At 38.7% G+C, this 16,854-nt stretch overlaps 1 protein-coding gene across 4 annotated transcripts in view; it reads left to right on the top strand.

The window, feature by feature from the left end:
* The window catches only part of kdm4b (lysine (K)-specific demethylase 4B), a 56,456-nt gene that overhangs the window by 10,557 nt on the left and 29,045 nt on the right, over positions 1 to 16,854 (top strand). For all 4 annotated transcript variants that reach the window (XM_030132270.1, XM_030132271.1, XM_030132272.1 and 1 more), the window contains 3 exons: positions 1,705 to 1,819; positions 2,236 to 2,429; positions 12,506 to 12,555. In XM_030132270.1, the coding sequence (XP_029988130.1) occupies positions 1,705 to 1,819; positions 2,236 to 2,429; positions 12,506 to 12,555 (359 nt within the window). The remainder of the gene's footprint in view (positions 1 to 1,704; positions 1,820 to 2,235; positions 2,430 to 12,505; positions 12,556 to 16,854) is intronic.

Below are 16,854 nucleotides of genomic sequence, written 5' to 3' on the forward strand. Positions count from 1 at the left end.
TTTAATGTGTTATGTGAATATGTTCTAGGCTATTTTTAGTGCAGTTCTGTCATGTTTTTGGCTCATTTGAAAATTCTTCAGAGAATAAGTTTTATCTATTTGTTATAATTCGTTTCTCATAGTCAGCTTTTATGTTATCAATGTTCTCTTGTTATCAATGTGAAAACCAAGGGAAATACTTCTATAGGCAGTGTAACATCTGATGAACACCAATTGCATTTTCTGTTGTCTTGTGGGCAGAAAATGCCTTTTTAAAATGCAACAGTATAATGTGTTATTGGCCTTCATATGAATACATTCAAATACATTGTTTTTCATTTTAAAGGGTTTAAGCTCAAGTTTCTTATACTTTGGGATAATTTTTGCTCTATGTTACTTATGGATATAATCTAACAGAACCTTCTGTCCGTATTTCTGTACATCTTCTTAATGCTTATCAGTACAAATGAAAAGGAGCAGTACCATGGGAATTGCAGGGGCAGGGTTGCAAATACACTGAACAAAAATATAAACGCACCACTTTTGTTTTTGCTCCCATTTTTCATGAGCTGAACTCAAAGATCTAAAACTTTTTCTATGTACACAAAAGGCCTATTTCTCTCAAATATTGTCCATAAATTTGTCTAAATCTGTGTTAGTGAGCACTTCTCCTTTGTCCTTTGCTGAGATAATCCATCCACCTCACAGGTGTGGCATATCAAGATGCTGATTAGACAGCAGGATTATTGCACAGGTGTGACTTAGGCTGGCCACAATAAAAGGCCACTCTAAAATGTGCAGTTTTACTGTATTGGGTAGTCCAGGGGGGTCAGAAAACCAGTCAGTATTTGGTGTGACCACCATTCTCCTCACACAGTCAAAACTTGTGACATCTGTGGTATTGTGCTGTGTGATAGAACTGCACATTTTGGAGTGGCCTTTTATTGTGGCCAGCCTAAGGCACACCTGTGCAAAACTCATGCTGTCTAATCAGCATCTTGATATGCCACACCTGTGAGGTGGATGGATTATCTCAGCAAAGAAGAAGTGTTCACTAACACAAATTTAGACAGATTTGTGAACAATATTTGAGAGAAATAAACCTTGTGTGTACACAGAAAAAGTTTTAGATCTTTGAGTTCAGCTCATGAAAAATGGGAGCAAAAACAAAAGTGGTGCGTTTATATTTTTGTTCAGTGTAGTAGAGACCAAAAGGATCTTTATCAGGACTTGAAGAAACGATACAGAAACAAAGTCAATGACCTGACAGACCACTGCCATTTAAATCTCTACCTCTAGATTTGTTTTTTCTGAATACATACACTGTCACCTCTTCCACTATTATGATTGCATTATATAATTATTATATTTTTATTGTATTGGTGAGGTCAAATGCCTTCCATTCTTGGCTGCCCTCTTGTGGATGTAGTGATTAACACTCAAGTTAACATACAGAAGTATGAGAGCAGTGAAAGTTTGAAATGGATGACTTGCATAAAGGGACCAAAATGAGTCTCATGGCAGACATGCAGATTGTTGATCAGATAAATACATTTCTTGTTAGCTCTTTGGAGTCCTGTATTAGTCCACCACTTCAGTTAATGGGCCTTTCAGCTGCTGGTAATGCTGGGTGCTCGTATTTACACAGTCAGTAAAGATTTACAAGATATTTAAGGTTTCCCAACTCTGAACATTTCAAAAATATTGGTCCTGTTCTATTTTCAGATACTGCACACCCCGTCACAAAGACTTTGATGACCTGGAGAGGAAGTACTGGAAAAACCTGACATTTGTGTCACCAATTTACGGCGCAGATGTCAGTGGCTCTATTTATGATGAGGTGAGGTTTGTGTATCCATTGGGGTTTACTGCTTCAGGCGGAATGTCTAGTTGGGCTTTTTCTGCTACATGTTGTTGTCAGGCTTGTTAAACATGGCTACAGCAGTGCACATAATGCATAAATCCATCACTTCCTTCCATCAAATAGCATATTATGTAATAATAATCAATGAAGTCATGACCTAACCTCAAGAAATTAATGGTAACATTCTTATCTAATTCCAGTGATTTGCTGTTGGCAACAAAAAAGTGTATGCACAGATAATTCTGGAATACTCTTAAGTGTTCATAATGATCTAAACATCAGTGATTGGTTGGTGATGAAGTATACCTTTATGTTTGCCTACAGCACCATCTGCTGGTTCAGACTGCAGTAGACATTTGCTGATAATGAAAATTCCTGTCATCCATTTCCAGAATATTCAAGAGTGGAACATTGGTCATCTCAATACTCTACTCGATATGGTAGAGCAAGAATGTGGCATTGTCATTGAAGGTGTCAACACTCCATACCTGTATTTTGGGATGTGGAAGACCACATTTGCATGGCACACTGAGGACATGGATCTGTACAGCATCAACTACCTGCACTTCGGACAGCCCAAGTCCTGGTCAGTCTATTTCTAATGTTTTTACAGTTCAATATGTGCCACGTATTGTTGTAAAGAAGCATCACTAAATTGTAGCAGCTATAGATGATGGTTACAGATGACAACAGGTTAAAAGGATATATCCCACCTAGTAGTTTATCACATGAACGGGATTTCCTTCCTGATTTATTTACTATTACAGTCACAACAGGTGTCTCTTAACACAATTTAGCCACTTCAGATCAGATGATATTTCCATAATGGTTAGAATGCAGGAGCAGCACAAGCACCGTGTTTATATTTTTATTTTTTGCCTTTGAAATAATGGATGAAATCACTTTGGCAAACAACAGCTGCGTTGAGTCAGATTCTGACATGTCGGTATGCACTGTGCACATGCAAGCAGCCTGAAGGTACTGGTAGCATCTGGACTCCCACGGTTGTTAACTGCACCATTTAAAACCCATTTGTGTCCGTGTGTGGCATCCCTGGTGACAGAATTGGTGCAGGCATATTGAATTAAGTGAAGGTTGTATATGTCCCCGCTAGTTGAACAGCAAGAAGTCCAGTCTTTGGTTCATGAGATTCGTTTAAAGGAGTGATATTTTGCTTTTTTAAAAATGGAATTATGCATTTCATAACATTTCCCTGTGGTCTGCATAAACTGTAAATACTATGCTCGAGTCTGAATTCTTCATTAATTCAACTTCACAGGTCCATCTTCAACCCTGTTTCTAAGTAATGACACCAGAATGGTCGTTTTGAACACTGGCCCTTTAAATGCACATGAGCCACTTCATGCCCCACCCCCTCCAGGTTGTTGGCTGTGCTGCTCTGTCCTGTTCAGCCAACAACTGAACAATTTAGGTAATCGGCTTGAAGTTTGGACATACTTTCAGTATGGACTACAACTGCTGCTGCTGACAAACAATTATGGCGTACGCTGAGAAATGTTCGTCAGAAGTCTAGACCTTATTTGTTTAAATGTAGTGACGTAACAAATCAAGCAGGAATTAAAACGGGTTGTAGAAATCCACTCGATTTTTGCCAAAATGAATGTAAAGATAGCTTTGCAGCACGTGGAGGATTCAGATTTAAACTTTTTGAACCGTTAGGGTCCAAATACACAAATAAATCCACCAAAGACTAATAAAAGTGGGTTTAGTAAAATATGACCCCTTTAAGAATTAATTGGTGTCAGAGCTGGTGATTTTTGGTTTACACGCTGAGTATTTTTCAGAGCTTGCAGCTTTTTTTGCACTGAAGACCAAATTTTAATTGGTAACAACTTTATTCCCATGAAGAAGACAACTTGCTTGTAAGTACACATAAGGTTGCCTGCAGAGACAGTTGTGTAGATACACACTGAAAATGACCACCAACGGGCCACTAGACCCAGTGCAAAACCTCAGTCCCTGCAGCGAATGTTCCTTGATGTCTTTTTTTTTGCCTGCTTTGTTGTGTACATCAGAGCACTTTAAGCCATTTGTCAGTAAACCAGCAAAGCATGCAGGGCAAGAGGGGGGAGACAATACACTGGCTATGAAACATCACAACTCTGTACCAACGACATGGATCATAGTTCCTCAATTAGTGGTTTAGGTTAAGTTGCAGATGCTTAGTTCCACTTTGCTGTAGACTTCATTACTGTTTGTTTGGCTAGGGATGTGTCATGACCAGAATACTGGGGAAAGCGGATGTTATGTTTGTGCTTTACATTGTTTTGTTTTAGACTTATGGTGACCTTTAGAGATAAGATTTTTCTGCTACCATTTCTTGCTGCTTTTTTTGAAAGATGGTGGTAAATACTGTACTTTCCACCCATTTTCTTGTTAAATCTTCATTATTTCATGTTGTTGAGGCTTCTGAGAGTCTTATATATACTCGTAATTCTTTGTTTGTTTGTTTTTTATCTATGCTAGCAGCTACTCTTCCTCAGGTCCACCCACAACAAAACGTAACATAACATTTGTTGGTTTTACCTGTAGGGTCTACACTAGTTAGGTGTTCCTTGAAAATGCTGCTGAACAGGTTTTTGTTTGGAAACTCTACATTCTCCACCTTTTTAGGGGCCGTTTACACGGCGTAGGATTCAGTCAACTCCGGGAAGATTTCATCACGGATTAGCCTTCTGTTAACATGGAAACGGTGCCTAGAGTGCCTGAATCCGGAAACTTTTGATACCAGGGTCCAGGGTGGAATGTTATCGATACGCTCCGCATTTCAGCTCCGTGTTAACGCGAATCGGAGCGTTCCGGGGTAAAATATGACGTCACCGCATGCGCGCGCAGCCAAGAACCGCCAGTTAACCCACTCCAGGCCAGTTGGTGGCGGTAATGCGCCTCCAAGCTGGTTTACCAGCCTCTATGACACAATAAAGCTGCAGAAAAAGAAGGAACAACCACAACAACAATGACCGGTTTCAGAACAACATACGTGCGGCTAACTGTGCTCAGTTTGCTGTCGCTTCTCCACCAAAAGTTAGATTTACAGCGTCTACACTCTTACCAGCGGAGACACAGTTCTTATATTATGTTGTTTGTAAATAGTGTTGTCCGCCTCTTCTTCTTCTTCTTCTCATTTAAAGGCTGTCTAAACCAGAAATCGTTTGTGCGCAGGCGCGTGTTTTACCGCCATTGTTTCACCACAGCTCTACATCGCCAGCTACTGGTCTGGCATGGCCACTACAGCGTATTCAGCCGTCCTCGCGGACTCATGTTAACGCAGATCGTTATCATAGCGGCTTTGTCTTAACGCAGAATGATTTTATAACGCAAAGGAGAAATCTTTGCGGAATTAGATCCTAGTGTTGCCATGTAAACGTACCCTTAGTGTCTTATTAGTAGTTACATAGCCTCTCCAACTCATCATTTTCCTGTCATATGACCCTTTCTGGAAAAATTACAAGACATGAGCCTTGACAGCTAGCTGTTAATTCAACATGAGTACCAAATTGCAAGTGCTTTCATCCTCATTGACTCTGCTAGCAGCAGTTTTTTGTGTATTCTGCATTTTTATCACGCTACCATTTACTATATGCAAGGTGGTAATTGAGTACCAATCCCTGAGTCCAGCAGCGTTATCCACTGGTCATGTGATTATAACTTTTCAGGCTCATTAGAATAAATGGAGGTTAGTTGGATATCTTGGTATATTTAAAGATCAAAGACATGCACATTTAGTAACTAATCATGCTTGCTGCTAGATAATAAAAGTCAAAAGTAAAGCACAAATCCACACACCAGTAATACTCCCATATAAGGGTTTATTTCAGCTTTGATGCTTCAAGAAAAGCTACCTTTTCTTAAGAGGAAATTTGGTTGAAATGTCTTGACAGCAGATTTTTGTCTTGTTTTGTCTTTGGAACAACTATAAATTTTATTATTCTATTTGCCAATGTTTTGAACTGTTATTTTACCCTCTGTTTTGCACTTCATTGTTACATTATCTTCTGCCTTCTTGTCTCATATCTCAGGTGTTTTTTTTCCTATTGGCACCTTCTTTTCCTCTTGTGTGTTCCTCGTATATGTTTTTGCCTTTCTACATTGTTTGCCATACATGACACTGCAGGTGGCAGGCCGAGCCAGGGCTGTCTCGAAAGATTAAAAAAAAAAAAGTTCCGTATGTGTGTGTTGCTACGTTCTCCTCTCTCACCTGTCTTCCTTTTTGTCACAGTATGCTTCTGCTCCACCTTTATCCCTCTCCTGTCCGCCGCCTGCGGTGGTGTACACTGTGTGTGTGTGTGTGTGTGTTACTAGTTCCTCCTCTCTGTGATGTGATCTCATTAAAATCATCTATCTGTCTCGTTTTCACACCTCTTACTGAGAGCGGGTATGTGTCATTACAACTCGCTGTCAGTTTGTGTGTGTATATGAGTAGAGGAAAATGACATTCATCAGGCTGTGTTTTTCAATCTGTCATTCAGCACACTGTGCCCACTCATTACTGTTCTATGCTTGTAGAGCACAGGACAGGGTTTTACCTGCATTTTTCTTTAGTGAGAATGAAAGCATCTGACTACATATGCAGGCATAAAGCAAGCTTTAATTACGGAGTGCACAGATATTTTGGACAAACATTGGTGTCAGCTATTGCCCAATACTTGTCTGTTAGTTTTAAAGTTTTCCCTAAATTTCTATGATTGCATCTATGCACCTTCAAAAATCATGTGACAAATGCCTTAAAGACTTAAAACACTTAACAGCTAAGTTTTTCATCACTATAAAGAAATCCTATATAACTACAACAGGGAGAATAAATGGCAGGAAACTGAAAATCCCATTAATATCAGCCACATTATTCTGAGGTCTGTATTGGCCCAGAGGTCACAATCTGTGCATCCCTATAAGTTGCTCATTAAATAAAAAAAGTGCCAGTTTCACTGCCTAATAATGTCAGACTGATGCCTGAGCTGCTTTTTAACGCTGTTACCTACCTTTGCTGAATCTGCACTGTAGTATATTTTTACAGTTTTTGAGTACATTACACACCAATTTTTCAGTTTGTCTTTTATTTCACCCCCTTTATAATTCTCTGTCTTTTGCCCCAACCATTTATTAAAACTAATTTGCCACCATTTGGATGGATGCATGCAGTCATTCTTTTTTTAATAGATGCTTTTTCCTTTTTGTGTTCATTTTCTGTCTTTCTTTTAGTTCCCTCATTTGATGTTCTCTCTCTCTTGTCATTCTCTCTCACTGTCAGTGCCCACTAAGCCTTCACTTTCGTTTTTTTCTGAAATCGAATCATTTTCACTTTTACACTTGTGTACGGTGGGGTAATTACAGGCTGTTAAACAGAGCATGCCCCCTTAAAACACACACACCCACCCATTCTCCCTCCCCTCTCATAGTGCAGCCGTTTGTGAAATTAACTCCATTTCCCCCCGCAACTCTGCTCCCATCAAAGTTGTACCCCACGAGTCACAACAACACACACACTCAAACTGGTGGATGTGTCAGTGTACTCAGTCTGTCACTTTCCCTCTGTCTCTATCCTCCACCATTCTCTTTGTTTTCATTTTCATTGCTGAAAACTCCTCAATCACTCTTCTACCTCAACACACACCAGTGGATCTGCTGTCAGATAAAAGTTCACCTCGGAGCGTGTGAGAGGAAGGCAGGGAATAGCTGACGAAACAGAACTGAAAGGGATATTTTGAAGTGTAGCCCGGGCTGCAACTTCCTTGGAAGGGAGGAGTTTATAATGAATCCACGAGTCCTCAACCCCCTCTGTAGTCCACCGGTTTTCATCCATTCTCCTTTGACAGTTTTTTTTTTTTTTATTCTCCCACAGGAGGAGGAGGAGAAAGCTAAGGATCTGCATATTGCATTAGTGGGTTATAACTGTAGTTTGGGTGCTGGGTGGAGTTTTCTGGGGTTTCTGTGTGACAGTGTTTGAAGGAATATAAGGTGTTTCAATCAATCAATAAAATTTTATTTATGTAGTGCCAAATCATAACAAAAGTTATGTCATGACACTTTACATAAAGAGCTGGTCGAAACCACACTCTGAAGCCAATTTAAATTTGACAATTTAAATGTTGTAGGTCCATTTGGGTATGAGGTCTCCTACCAGTAACTTTCCCACTAGCCTCAATGTACTCTTCTGATGCAAATATTATGTATGCATATTATTTAGCTAACTAATTTAGCTTTTTTTTTCTCCCACTCCCCTTTGTGTTTCTCTTGTAGTTGCCTTACTTCTGCCAACTTTTATATCTTCCAACTTTGTTTCTTGGAGACAAACTAATATTAAAACCAAATATTGTCGTTCTTACACAGAGATGCTCTTATCTGATACTGTTGGTGAACTGTTATAACTAATGTCATTCATCCATTTTCTGAACTGTTAAATCCTCAAGAGGCTTGCGGTGGTTCCTGAGCATATACCAGCTACCGATGGGTGAAATACACACGTCGTCAGTTCATAACATGGTTGATTTACAGACAAACAACCATTCACTCTCACCTTTGCTTATACGGTGGATTTAGATTGACTGCTTCATCTATTGAGGTGCATGTCTTTGGACAGTGGAACGAAACTGGAGCTGATAGGAGCTGGACAATATATTCACAGTAGAGTTGTTATTTGATTTGACAATTAATTGTCGTATAAATAAGTGCAATTTAAGACCTGTCTGTAGTTTTCTTCGTTTTACACCACTAGTATAGTATAAGCCCATCATTGATTAAAGCTGTAGTTCATAGTTGAAGACATTCTAATTAAAATAGTTTGAGGGAAAACAAGAATGGTCTGCATTACTGTGGACTATTTTCACACAGTAGAAAATCTACCCTATGACAAAGACTAATCACAAGTGTTTTCAGAGAGGTGAGGGGTGGTGTTAGGTAGGGCTGCAACTAATGATAATTTGAATAATCAATTAATCTGTAGATTATTTTAATAGCTAATTAATTCATTGGATAAACAAAAAACTCAATTCTCAAAGATCGGTATTTAACCCAAAGCAATATAGGCTGCAGACAAGTCACTAATGATTACATCCCTGCAATAGCTTTAGGTATAGTTAGTGAGCACTAGCCCGCTACCTAGATTTGTTATGGCCAGAGACTAGCAAGATATAGTCTTCAACCATCTCCTGTTATAGGCTACCAAACTAGCGTTGTATGTATTAGTACCAGTCAGCGAAAGGTAACGTTGGTCTGGTGGCCTGATAAACGGAGATGGATGAAAACGTAATTACAAAGATGGTGTCGAGTGGGCTAAAGTAATCATGATACGTAGGCTATCTTAAGATAGGTTTATATTATGTCCCCAGTGGCCACCTGGTTTTGTTACATAAACAGCGCACTACGTTTGAGCCAAACGGGGATGCTGTGACCACCGGGAACTTAATGTAAATCTAGCTTCTAAAAATCCAGCCCGGCAGCCGAAGCCACACGGTGTTTTCCTCTGTTACACTACACAGCATGCGGGCATGCCTCAATGCTGCCATGCTCAACACCCAACGAATCAACTGCCGAATTTGTTGCCAACTCTTAAGAATCCATCTGGATCGATTTAATCGATTCGTTTTTGCAGCACTAGTTAGGTCACCGTTTCACACCCTTATATCTGTATCTTCAAATTCTTTTTTTTTTTTTTTTTTTTTGTTCCTTAATTTCAGTCCCCCCCCCCTTCCAGTTTTAATTACACCACTACAATACACTTAATGTAGATTAATAGCCATTTATTTGGATTGACCACTAGAACATAGAAATTAAAGTTGCACTTCAATTTAGGCTTTAACAAATTGCACATGGTATGTTTAACACAAATAACCTTCAAAGAGAGTTTCAAACCAACTAAAAATTCTGCAGATTTTAAAGAAAGTCGAGTGGGAAGATGACAAAGATATTGCATGTCTATAATATTGGTGAGAACACTATTTTTCTGACCCTATTATTAGCTTGCTGATAGTTGAGACACACTAACATTAGTCAAATCCACTTCTCTATTTCCTCTTTCTCTTATTGCCACATCTCATTTTGTTGTCTCAAATTAAATGTGATGCCATTTCATGATGCTGCATTGCATAAAATTGTAGCAGCATAGGAAGTAACTTCACAGTGTTGGGTTTGTATTTACTGTGCACCCAACATTTTTAGAAATGAGGAAAGAAAAGTGAGCCAGGTGGAGGGATTAGAGTTGGAACAGGACATAGCCCATCAGCAAATATTTTTTTAATGCAGTAGCTATCGGTATTTCTCCTTCCACATATAAATAACAAATACCTAAATAACAATTGCAAAAACACACCAGCACTGTCATGAACACCCTCTCACTGTAGATAAATCATACACTTCTTCAGGGAGGTGGAAAAGTTCAAGCCTTCATTTGCTGCGTGTTGTTTTATTTGTGTGTTTTTCTTGCTACTGCCACAGTGACAGACGTGTTGCTGCCATGGCAACTGAGGCCTTAGGAGGGAGTGAACGGGAGGAGACACGCTGATCTGCTGATTTGTTTAGTTTGATGCTGGGATTGAGGGATCATTTGAGGGATGTACTGGCGGCACAGACTGTTCTGAAATACGTGAAAATTTACACACAAAACTGCGTTGCAGTTCTCCCCTAGGACAACAAACGCTGTTAAAGAATTACTGTGGCATTTTAGGAAATGTCCTTATTTATTGTTTTACTGACAGTCAGATGAGAAGATCAATAACAATTTTATCTCCGCTTTCAGTACAGATGAAGTCTGTTATGTTTAGCCAAGTGAAGTGCATTGGTTCACATGCAACCCAACTGGGTTCTTCTTTCCTTGAAAAGCCAAGTGTCGTCTAAACTTCAGACATTATCAGAGAGTCTGTTGGACTGTTTATTTTATCTTTTTATTCATTTGACAGGGGAAATACATGAATGTATTGGTACAGTTAATTAAAATATAACTGATGCAACGTACTCTGGCTTCCTCCAGCCATCCAAAGACATGCACTGATAGGTTAATTGGTCAACCTAAAGTTGCTCATAGGTGTGAATATTAGAGTGATTGGTTGTTCATCTCTATATGTCAGCCCTGCAATGAACTGCTGACTTGTCCAGGGTGAACCCCACCTTCACCCATAGGTAGCTGGGATAGGCTCCAGCAACCCCCTGTGACCCTAGTGAGGATTAAGGGGGTTCAGAAGATGAATCAATGAATGTATCAGACTTCTAGTGTTAGCTAATTTATAGTGTTATAATCATGCATGATCACTGGATACACTTAATTGGTTACGTTTAGTGCCTGTTACAGTCTGATATTAAAACTTCCAATGGGGCAAAAGGAAAGACTTAAGTCAAAGTGGCTTATAGAAAGGTGGAACCTTTTCATGTATCTTTTTTTTTTTTTAATCTCTTGATGAAAATTAAATAAACATATCAAGGACAACTGTACAAAGACAACTTAACTGCATATATACTCAGCAATATAGAAATCTTAAGAAATTCACCTGAATTTCAGTGCACGAGTGAGACTCCCATTTGCTCCGAAATGGCCCTAAAGATTTGGATCACAAGTCTGAAAAAAAAAAAAAAAAATAGTGAAACACTTGAGCTGTTCTAAGTTTTTGTCTACAGGTGGCAGTGTGGCACCATGTCTAGACCCCCCTGAAATTGTCTTTCACTTTCTCTCTTTCTTATGCCTTTGCGCATGCTTTTATTGTCCATCTTTTACTGCTGTTGCCTTTTGCCATCTCTGTCTATTTTTTCTTTTTTTTTTTTTTATTTTCATCTTCTGTTTCTTCCTACAGCTTTTGTTCCGAACATCAATGCAGTTGTTCAGGCATGACTGAGAATGAGAAGTGTGAGCTTGTTTCCACCCATAGTTCACTAGTGGAAGTCTCTGGAGGGTTAAGCAACTAGAGGAGATAATTGCAGCAATAAGGAGGATAGTAATAACTTCACAAATGTGCTGATCAGATTCTAGCTTTTCTGGTTGCCTCCCACTCTGTTTTACAAATAAACTTGCTTTCTAAATCTGGCATCTGACATTTCATACAGTGGTATATAATGCACAGTACCCACCTCATGTATTAACAATTGTATTTGTTGCCATAGTAAGTCCCTACTTTACCTGTAAAGCAGCACAGAACCAGAGCCTCATGGCTCCTGTGTTTGTGCAGTAATAAAACAGCAAGGTGTGAGGTGGAAAGATGGTAATAAAATGTGATGAAAGATATAATGAGGGGGGTCTAAGCAGCTACTGTATTATCCAAACCACAGCAAGACAGTAAGCAGCAAGTATCCCCCAAACATTGATAAACTGTTGGATGGTTGGCATCGTTTGCACATGCATAAGGAAAAAAAAAAGAATAAGACAGGGGTGGTTAAATGTACATCATGGGCAATTTCATTTGCAAAAATGGTGAGTGCTTAGGGCTGTGAAATAACCCAGTGCTCCCCAAACAGCCATTTCTCCTGGTCCTGCCCTTCACAAGTCATTTTATCTTTCCTCCACCTCCCTCTTATTTGCTCTTTTCTTCCCTTCAAACATATAACTTGTTTTAAGTGGCTGTTCAGTTATTTTCATGAAGCAGCTTTTGTCACTGAATTAATTTTCACCTGTTTGTGATCATATATTGACTCTCTGGTGTTTTCTTTGTGCTTTTTGTACAGGTATGCAGTCCCACCTGAACATGGCAAGAGACTGGAGAGACTGGCACAAGGTGAGGGCATGTTTGTTGATGACTTTATCTGTATTAAAAAAACAACCACAGTGCATTTTGACTAAAACTTTCATGCCCTCCTAGAAGATGGAGAGGCAAGATCTATATTTTTTACATTCATTTTTGTTAATCAATTCTTCACCATTGGGAGATTTTTAAACATATATATATATATATATATATATATATATATATATATATATATATATATATATATATATATATATATATATATATATATATATATATATATATATATATAAAAATAGTGATTTTCTTTAAAATGAATGCTTTCTATCTTTTTTAAAATATATTAACTTTAGATTTAGTATTTGTCTGGTTCATTCCTTTTTCCTTTTCCATGTAAGACCTACTCATACTGATTATTGTACTGACAGCATCATCACTGAAATTACATCCCTTCTACCCCAAGTAACTTGCAAATCATTGATGATAGAAACATGAAACGGACAGAAAATTAATCGGTAATCAGACTGTTAATTATTTAAATCATTGTCAAGGAAAAACTGTTCTCTGATTAAAGCTCAGATGTGGGGATTTGCCTAGTTTTAACTGACTGAAGTGATTATCTTTGTGGTTTTGCCTCTTGACAAGCAATTTCAAGGCTTCAGAAAGTTGTGATCGCTGTTTGAAACTTTTTTGTGACACTTTTTAGACCAAACTGTACATTTGGAAAGGCAGTTGTTTTTATATTAGAAGCAACAGTTGCAGATGAATGTCAGACATTCCATCAAAGAATATGAAATACACAAATCACTTTTCCTATTCTCGGTTGCACAGGAAAATGGAAAGCAAAGTAGTAACGGTTACATCTGTAGCTGCCTCATTTCTCTTAAGCATAAAATACGTTTACCCCACTTACAATGAATACATGAATTGGTGTAGTTTCTTGTCTCACTGCTGTCAATCTCACATTTACCAAGGAGGAACACACTATGAGCTACGGATTAAAAAATCTTTTACATGTTTTTCAAGAGTGAGAAATCTTAATTATCACCACATTTTTCTGGTATCTCTTTACATACAAAAGGGCAAATTTTACTGTCCCCTGGATAGAACAGAAGTGCATGCTAAAGCAGAAACCATATGGGCTCTACATATCAGATACTGGACGTCAAGATTATCAACCTGTAAAAATCCTAAAGAAAGATGTTCAGGTGTCAGGACTGTGATACGTTCTGTGCACTGATGCTCACTGAATGTGTCTTTACACATGTCACATACTGAGAACAAAAATCAAAGGTTTAAAGTCATGCCTGAGACGGATAAATAGGTTTGAACGGTGAAGTAGCCCTTGTGATTTTCTCGACCCATTTGCCCTTTCTCTCACATGAAGTGTCCCTTTGGTGTTCTTTGCTTCGCCACCACCACCAATCGTGTTTTCCACCTCTTCCTCCCCTTGTCCTGATCAATGAGGATTATCTTGTGTATTGCACATAGCTCAGAGCAAGATGGAAGGTGCAAGGATGATGAGGGAGAGTTGCCCAATCCAACCTACATTGGATAGACACACCATTTGTCCTTGTTCTTGTGCAGAGCTGAGAACAAATCAATAACCACCAGTGCAGAGCCTGTGTCACTCACCATCCTTCTGTTGTCCTGTAGTGTTTAGCACATATCATGCACAGTATTTGGCCTACAATAGACAGGCAGAGGAAAAAACCCTTTTGTCAAGTTAATGTTGACATTAGAGCGTGACAATTTGGTTAAAAAACATTAAATCTTGATGATTTTTATAAATGATTTAAGATTTAATAATATTTTTTTGACTATAAGAACTTAAAACAATAATTTGGATCATTTAAAAATACTGTTTTTAAACTTAAACTACATACAAATAAAACTGGAGAAACACATTCACAATTCACATTATAAGCAAGTTTTTTGTTGAGCAAAAAAAAATCTCCAGATAAATAATCTCGAATTTGTGATTTATGCATTTTCACGATTTTAAGAAAGCAACACCTCAATTAATTGAATTAATTCAATATATTGCCCAGCCGTAGATGAAGCATAATTAAAATGTCTTCAATAAAAAGACACCCTATTAGCCTTCGATAGTATATGAGTATGCTGATGTGTTATGAGCTCTACCGCTGTTGTTGATGTTGCAATTTGTCAAAATTTCTACTGCGAGATCTATTTTTCTGAATAGTCTCAGATTACGTTAGAAGTAATCACCATTTGTTTTTGTTTTTTTATCTCACTGAAGTTAGCTGAAATAGTTAAAATTATTTGAAATTACATTTGGCTGTTTGTGCTATATGCATGTTAAGTGATAAAGTAATTTCATCTACTGCAAGATTTTTAGAAGTGCTAAAAAGTTTGTAATAGGATGAGGCAAGTTGTTCAGTCCAGGTTAGAGGAAATCAGGGACACATGATCACAGTTTATTGTAGTTTTTCTGCTGTTTCACCAAAAAAAGGCTCACATAACAAATGTAACTTTTTGCAATATTTCCATTACTTGACCTTGCTGTTATACACTTCTCTCCGATGTTGAACTAAGTCTTGACAAAAATGGTAATTTTACGTAGCAGAATCACTGTATCGATCGGATAGTTTGTTTTGGTTACTGCCCAACGTTTTTTTTAACACATGATATTGGATCAGGACTAACACTCAAACCATTTGACTGAGGCAATAGTTCCTTTAGGTCTGTTAGCTTTTAGGAAAGTGTTACAACAGCTTTAGCTCCCTGTTGGAAAATGAGCAATGTTTCACAGACTCACAGTCAAGGCTATGTGTTTGCACAGGTGGGCCACACACCTCATATTAGACATTTTCAACTTGTAAAATTTTGTAAATATTAACAGTGAAGTGTTTCATCACACTAGAGTCATAAAATTTAGTTTGCATCTTTTCGGTGTGTAGCGCCTCTTAACACTGAAACCTAACTGGATTAGATAAAATGAACAAATTCACTGTTGTGTGATCTTATATTTAAATGCATTGAAATGCTATCAAACCGTAACTGACATGCAGTAGATGTTTTCTTATCATTCTTTATGGTGGCTTTCAGTCACAGTCAGATTGCAGCCTTCCTCTCTTCTTGTCTAAGCAGCTGGCGGTGGGAGGAAAGCCATGCCGACGTTATTTAACAAGCACCCACTGACCTATGAAAGCCATCGTCAGCACAGGCAGCCAACTGTTTATGAGGTCCTAAAAAGACAGTTATGAGTGTAGCGGAATGCCCAACAGGCCTGAGACAATCGTCGTGTAACTTGAAAACACCTCTTCAAACATTTGACACAATGGCAGCCGTTGCTCTTATCGCTCCTCATCTCCGCATTAGTTCAGCGATGGCTTCAGACGTTTCGGCTGGAGGAGAGGTTGTGTAGAGAGGGAGGGTGCAGAGTTGGAGGCAGGAACTTAATTTCCAAACTCAAAAGGACAGAATGAAGCCTTTAAGTTAATATTACCCTGTGGAGAGCTCAGAGAGCCAGCTGCATTTTAATGGGGATTAATACCCAGGCTCTGTCGGCACATTATTCACCTTTATCAGCTCCAACAAGCAGGCAGGCGATGAGAGAATAGAGGCCCTGTCTCCCTCTCTTGCTTTGTAGCGTGGAACAGAGGCTGAAACAATGCAGTGAAAATGAAGGATGAAATGGGTGCCGATTATACTGTCAGTCACATTAAAGTTTAACTGGGTGGAGGCTTGGATGGACCCCCCTTTGAGGCACTGGCGGGCATAGACAGTAAAGAGTGGAAGAGTGACTGATGGAGGAGAAATTCTTGCTTTTGATTATGCAGAGGCCGTTAGAGTCTCTCTGTCTCTGAGAGCAAAAGTAAGCCTTTGTTTTACAGAGAAAGTTGGGGCTTTGAAAACCCAAAATGTCAGAGGGGGATATTATGCTCTCAAGGCAGTCTGTGTTTTTAAGGCGAGTGGGGTGGTTGTTTTGCAACACAAAAGGCTGGGTTGTTTCAACAATTCCACAGGTGTGCTTTGCTTATCAACACGCTGCATTTCCTCATATGGTGACCCAATATGCCCCTTATTTACCTTCCAATGCACACGTTCACAAGCCTTTATTTGAAGCAGACTAGTATTGCAGGCTTGATTTTCTGACTCATCTTTGCACTGGCCCTCTTTCTGTTTTTTCCCTCTTTACATATCAAGTACTTTACCTCCTTTACTTCTATTTGTAGTTGTTGGTCACTGAGTGTAAAGTATGTGATGTAGTTTTTCTTTGGTTCAGCATAAATAAAGCTGTGATTGACCTGAGTGACAGTCGTAGAAAGCTGTGAATGTGCATTTATTGGATTTACTTACATC

This window comes from Sphaeramia orbicularis, chromosome 4, assembly GCF_902148855.1.
Source record: "Sphaeramia orbicularis chromosome 4, fSphaOr1.1, whole genome shotgun sequence".
In the NCBI taxonomy this organism is placed as follows: domain Eukaryota; kingdom Metazoa; phylum Chordata; class Actinopteri; order Kurtiformes; family Apogonidae; genus Sphaeramia; species Sphaeramia orbicularis.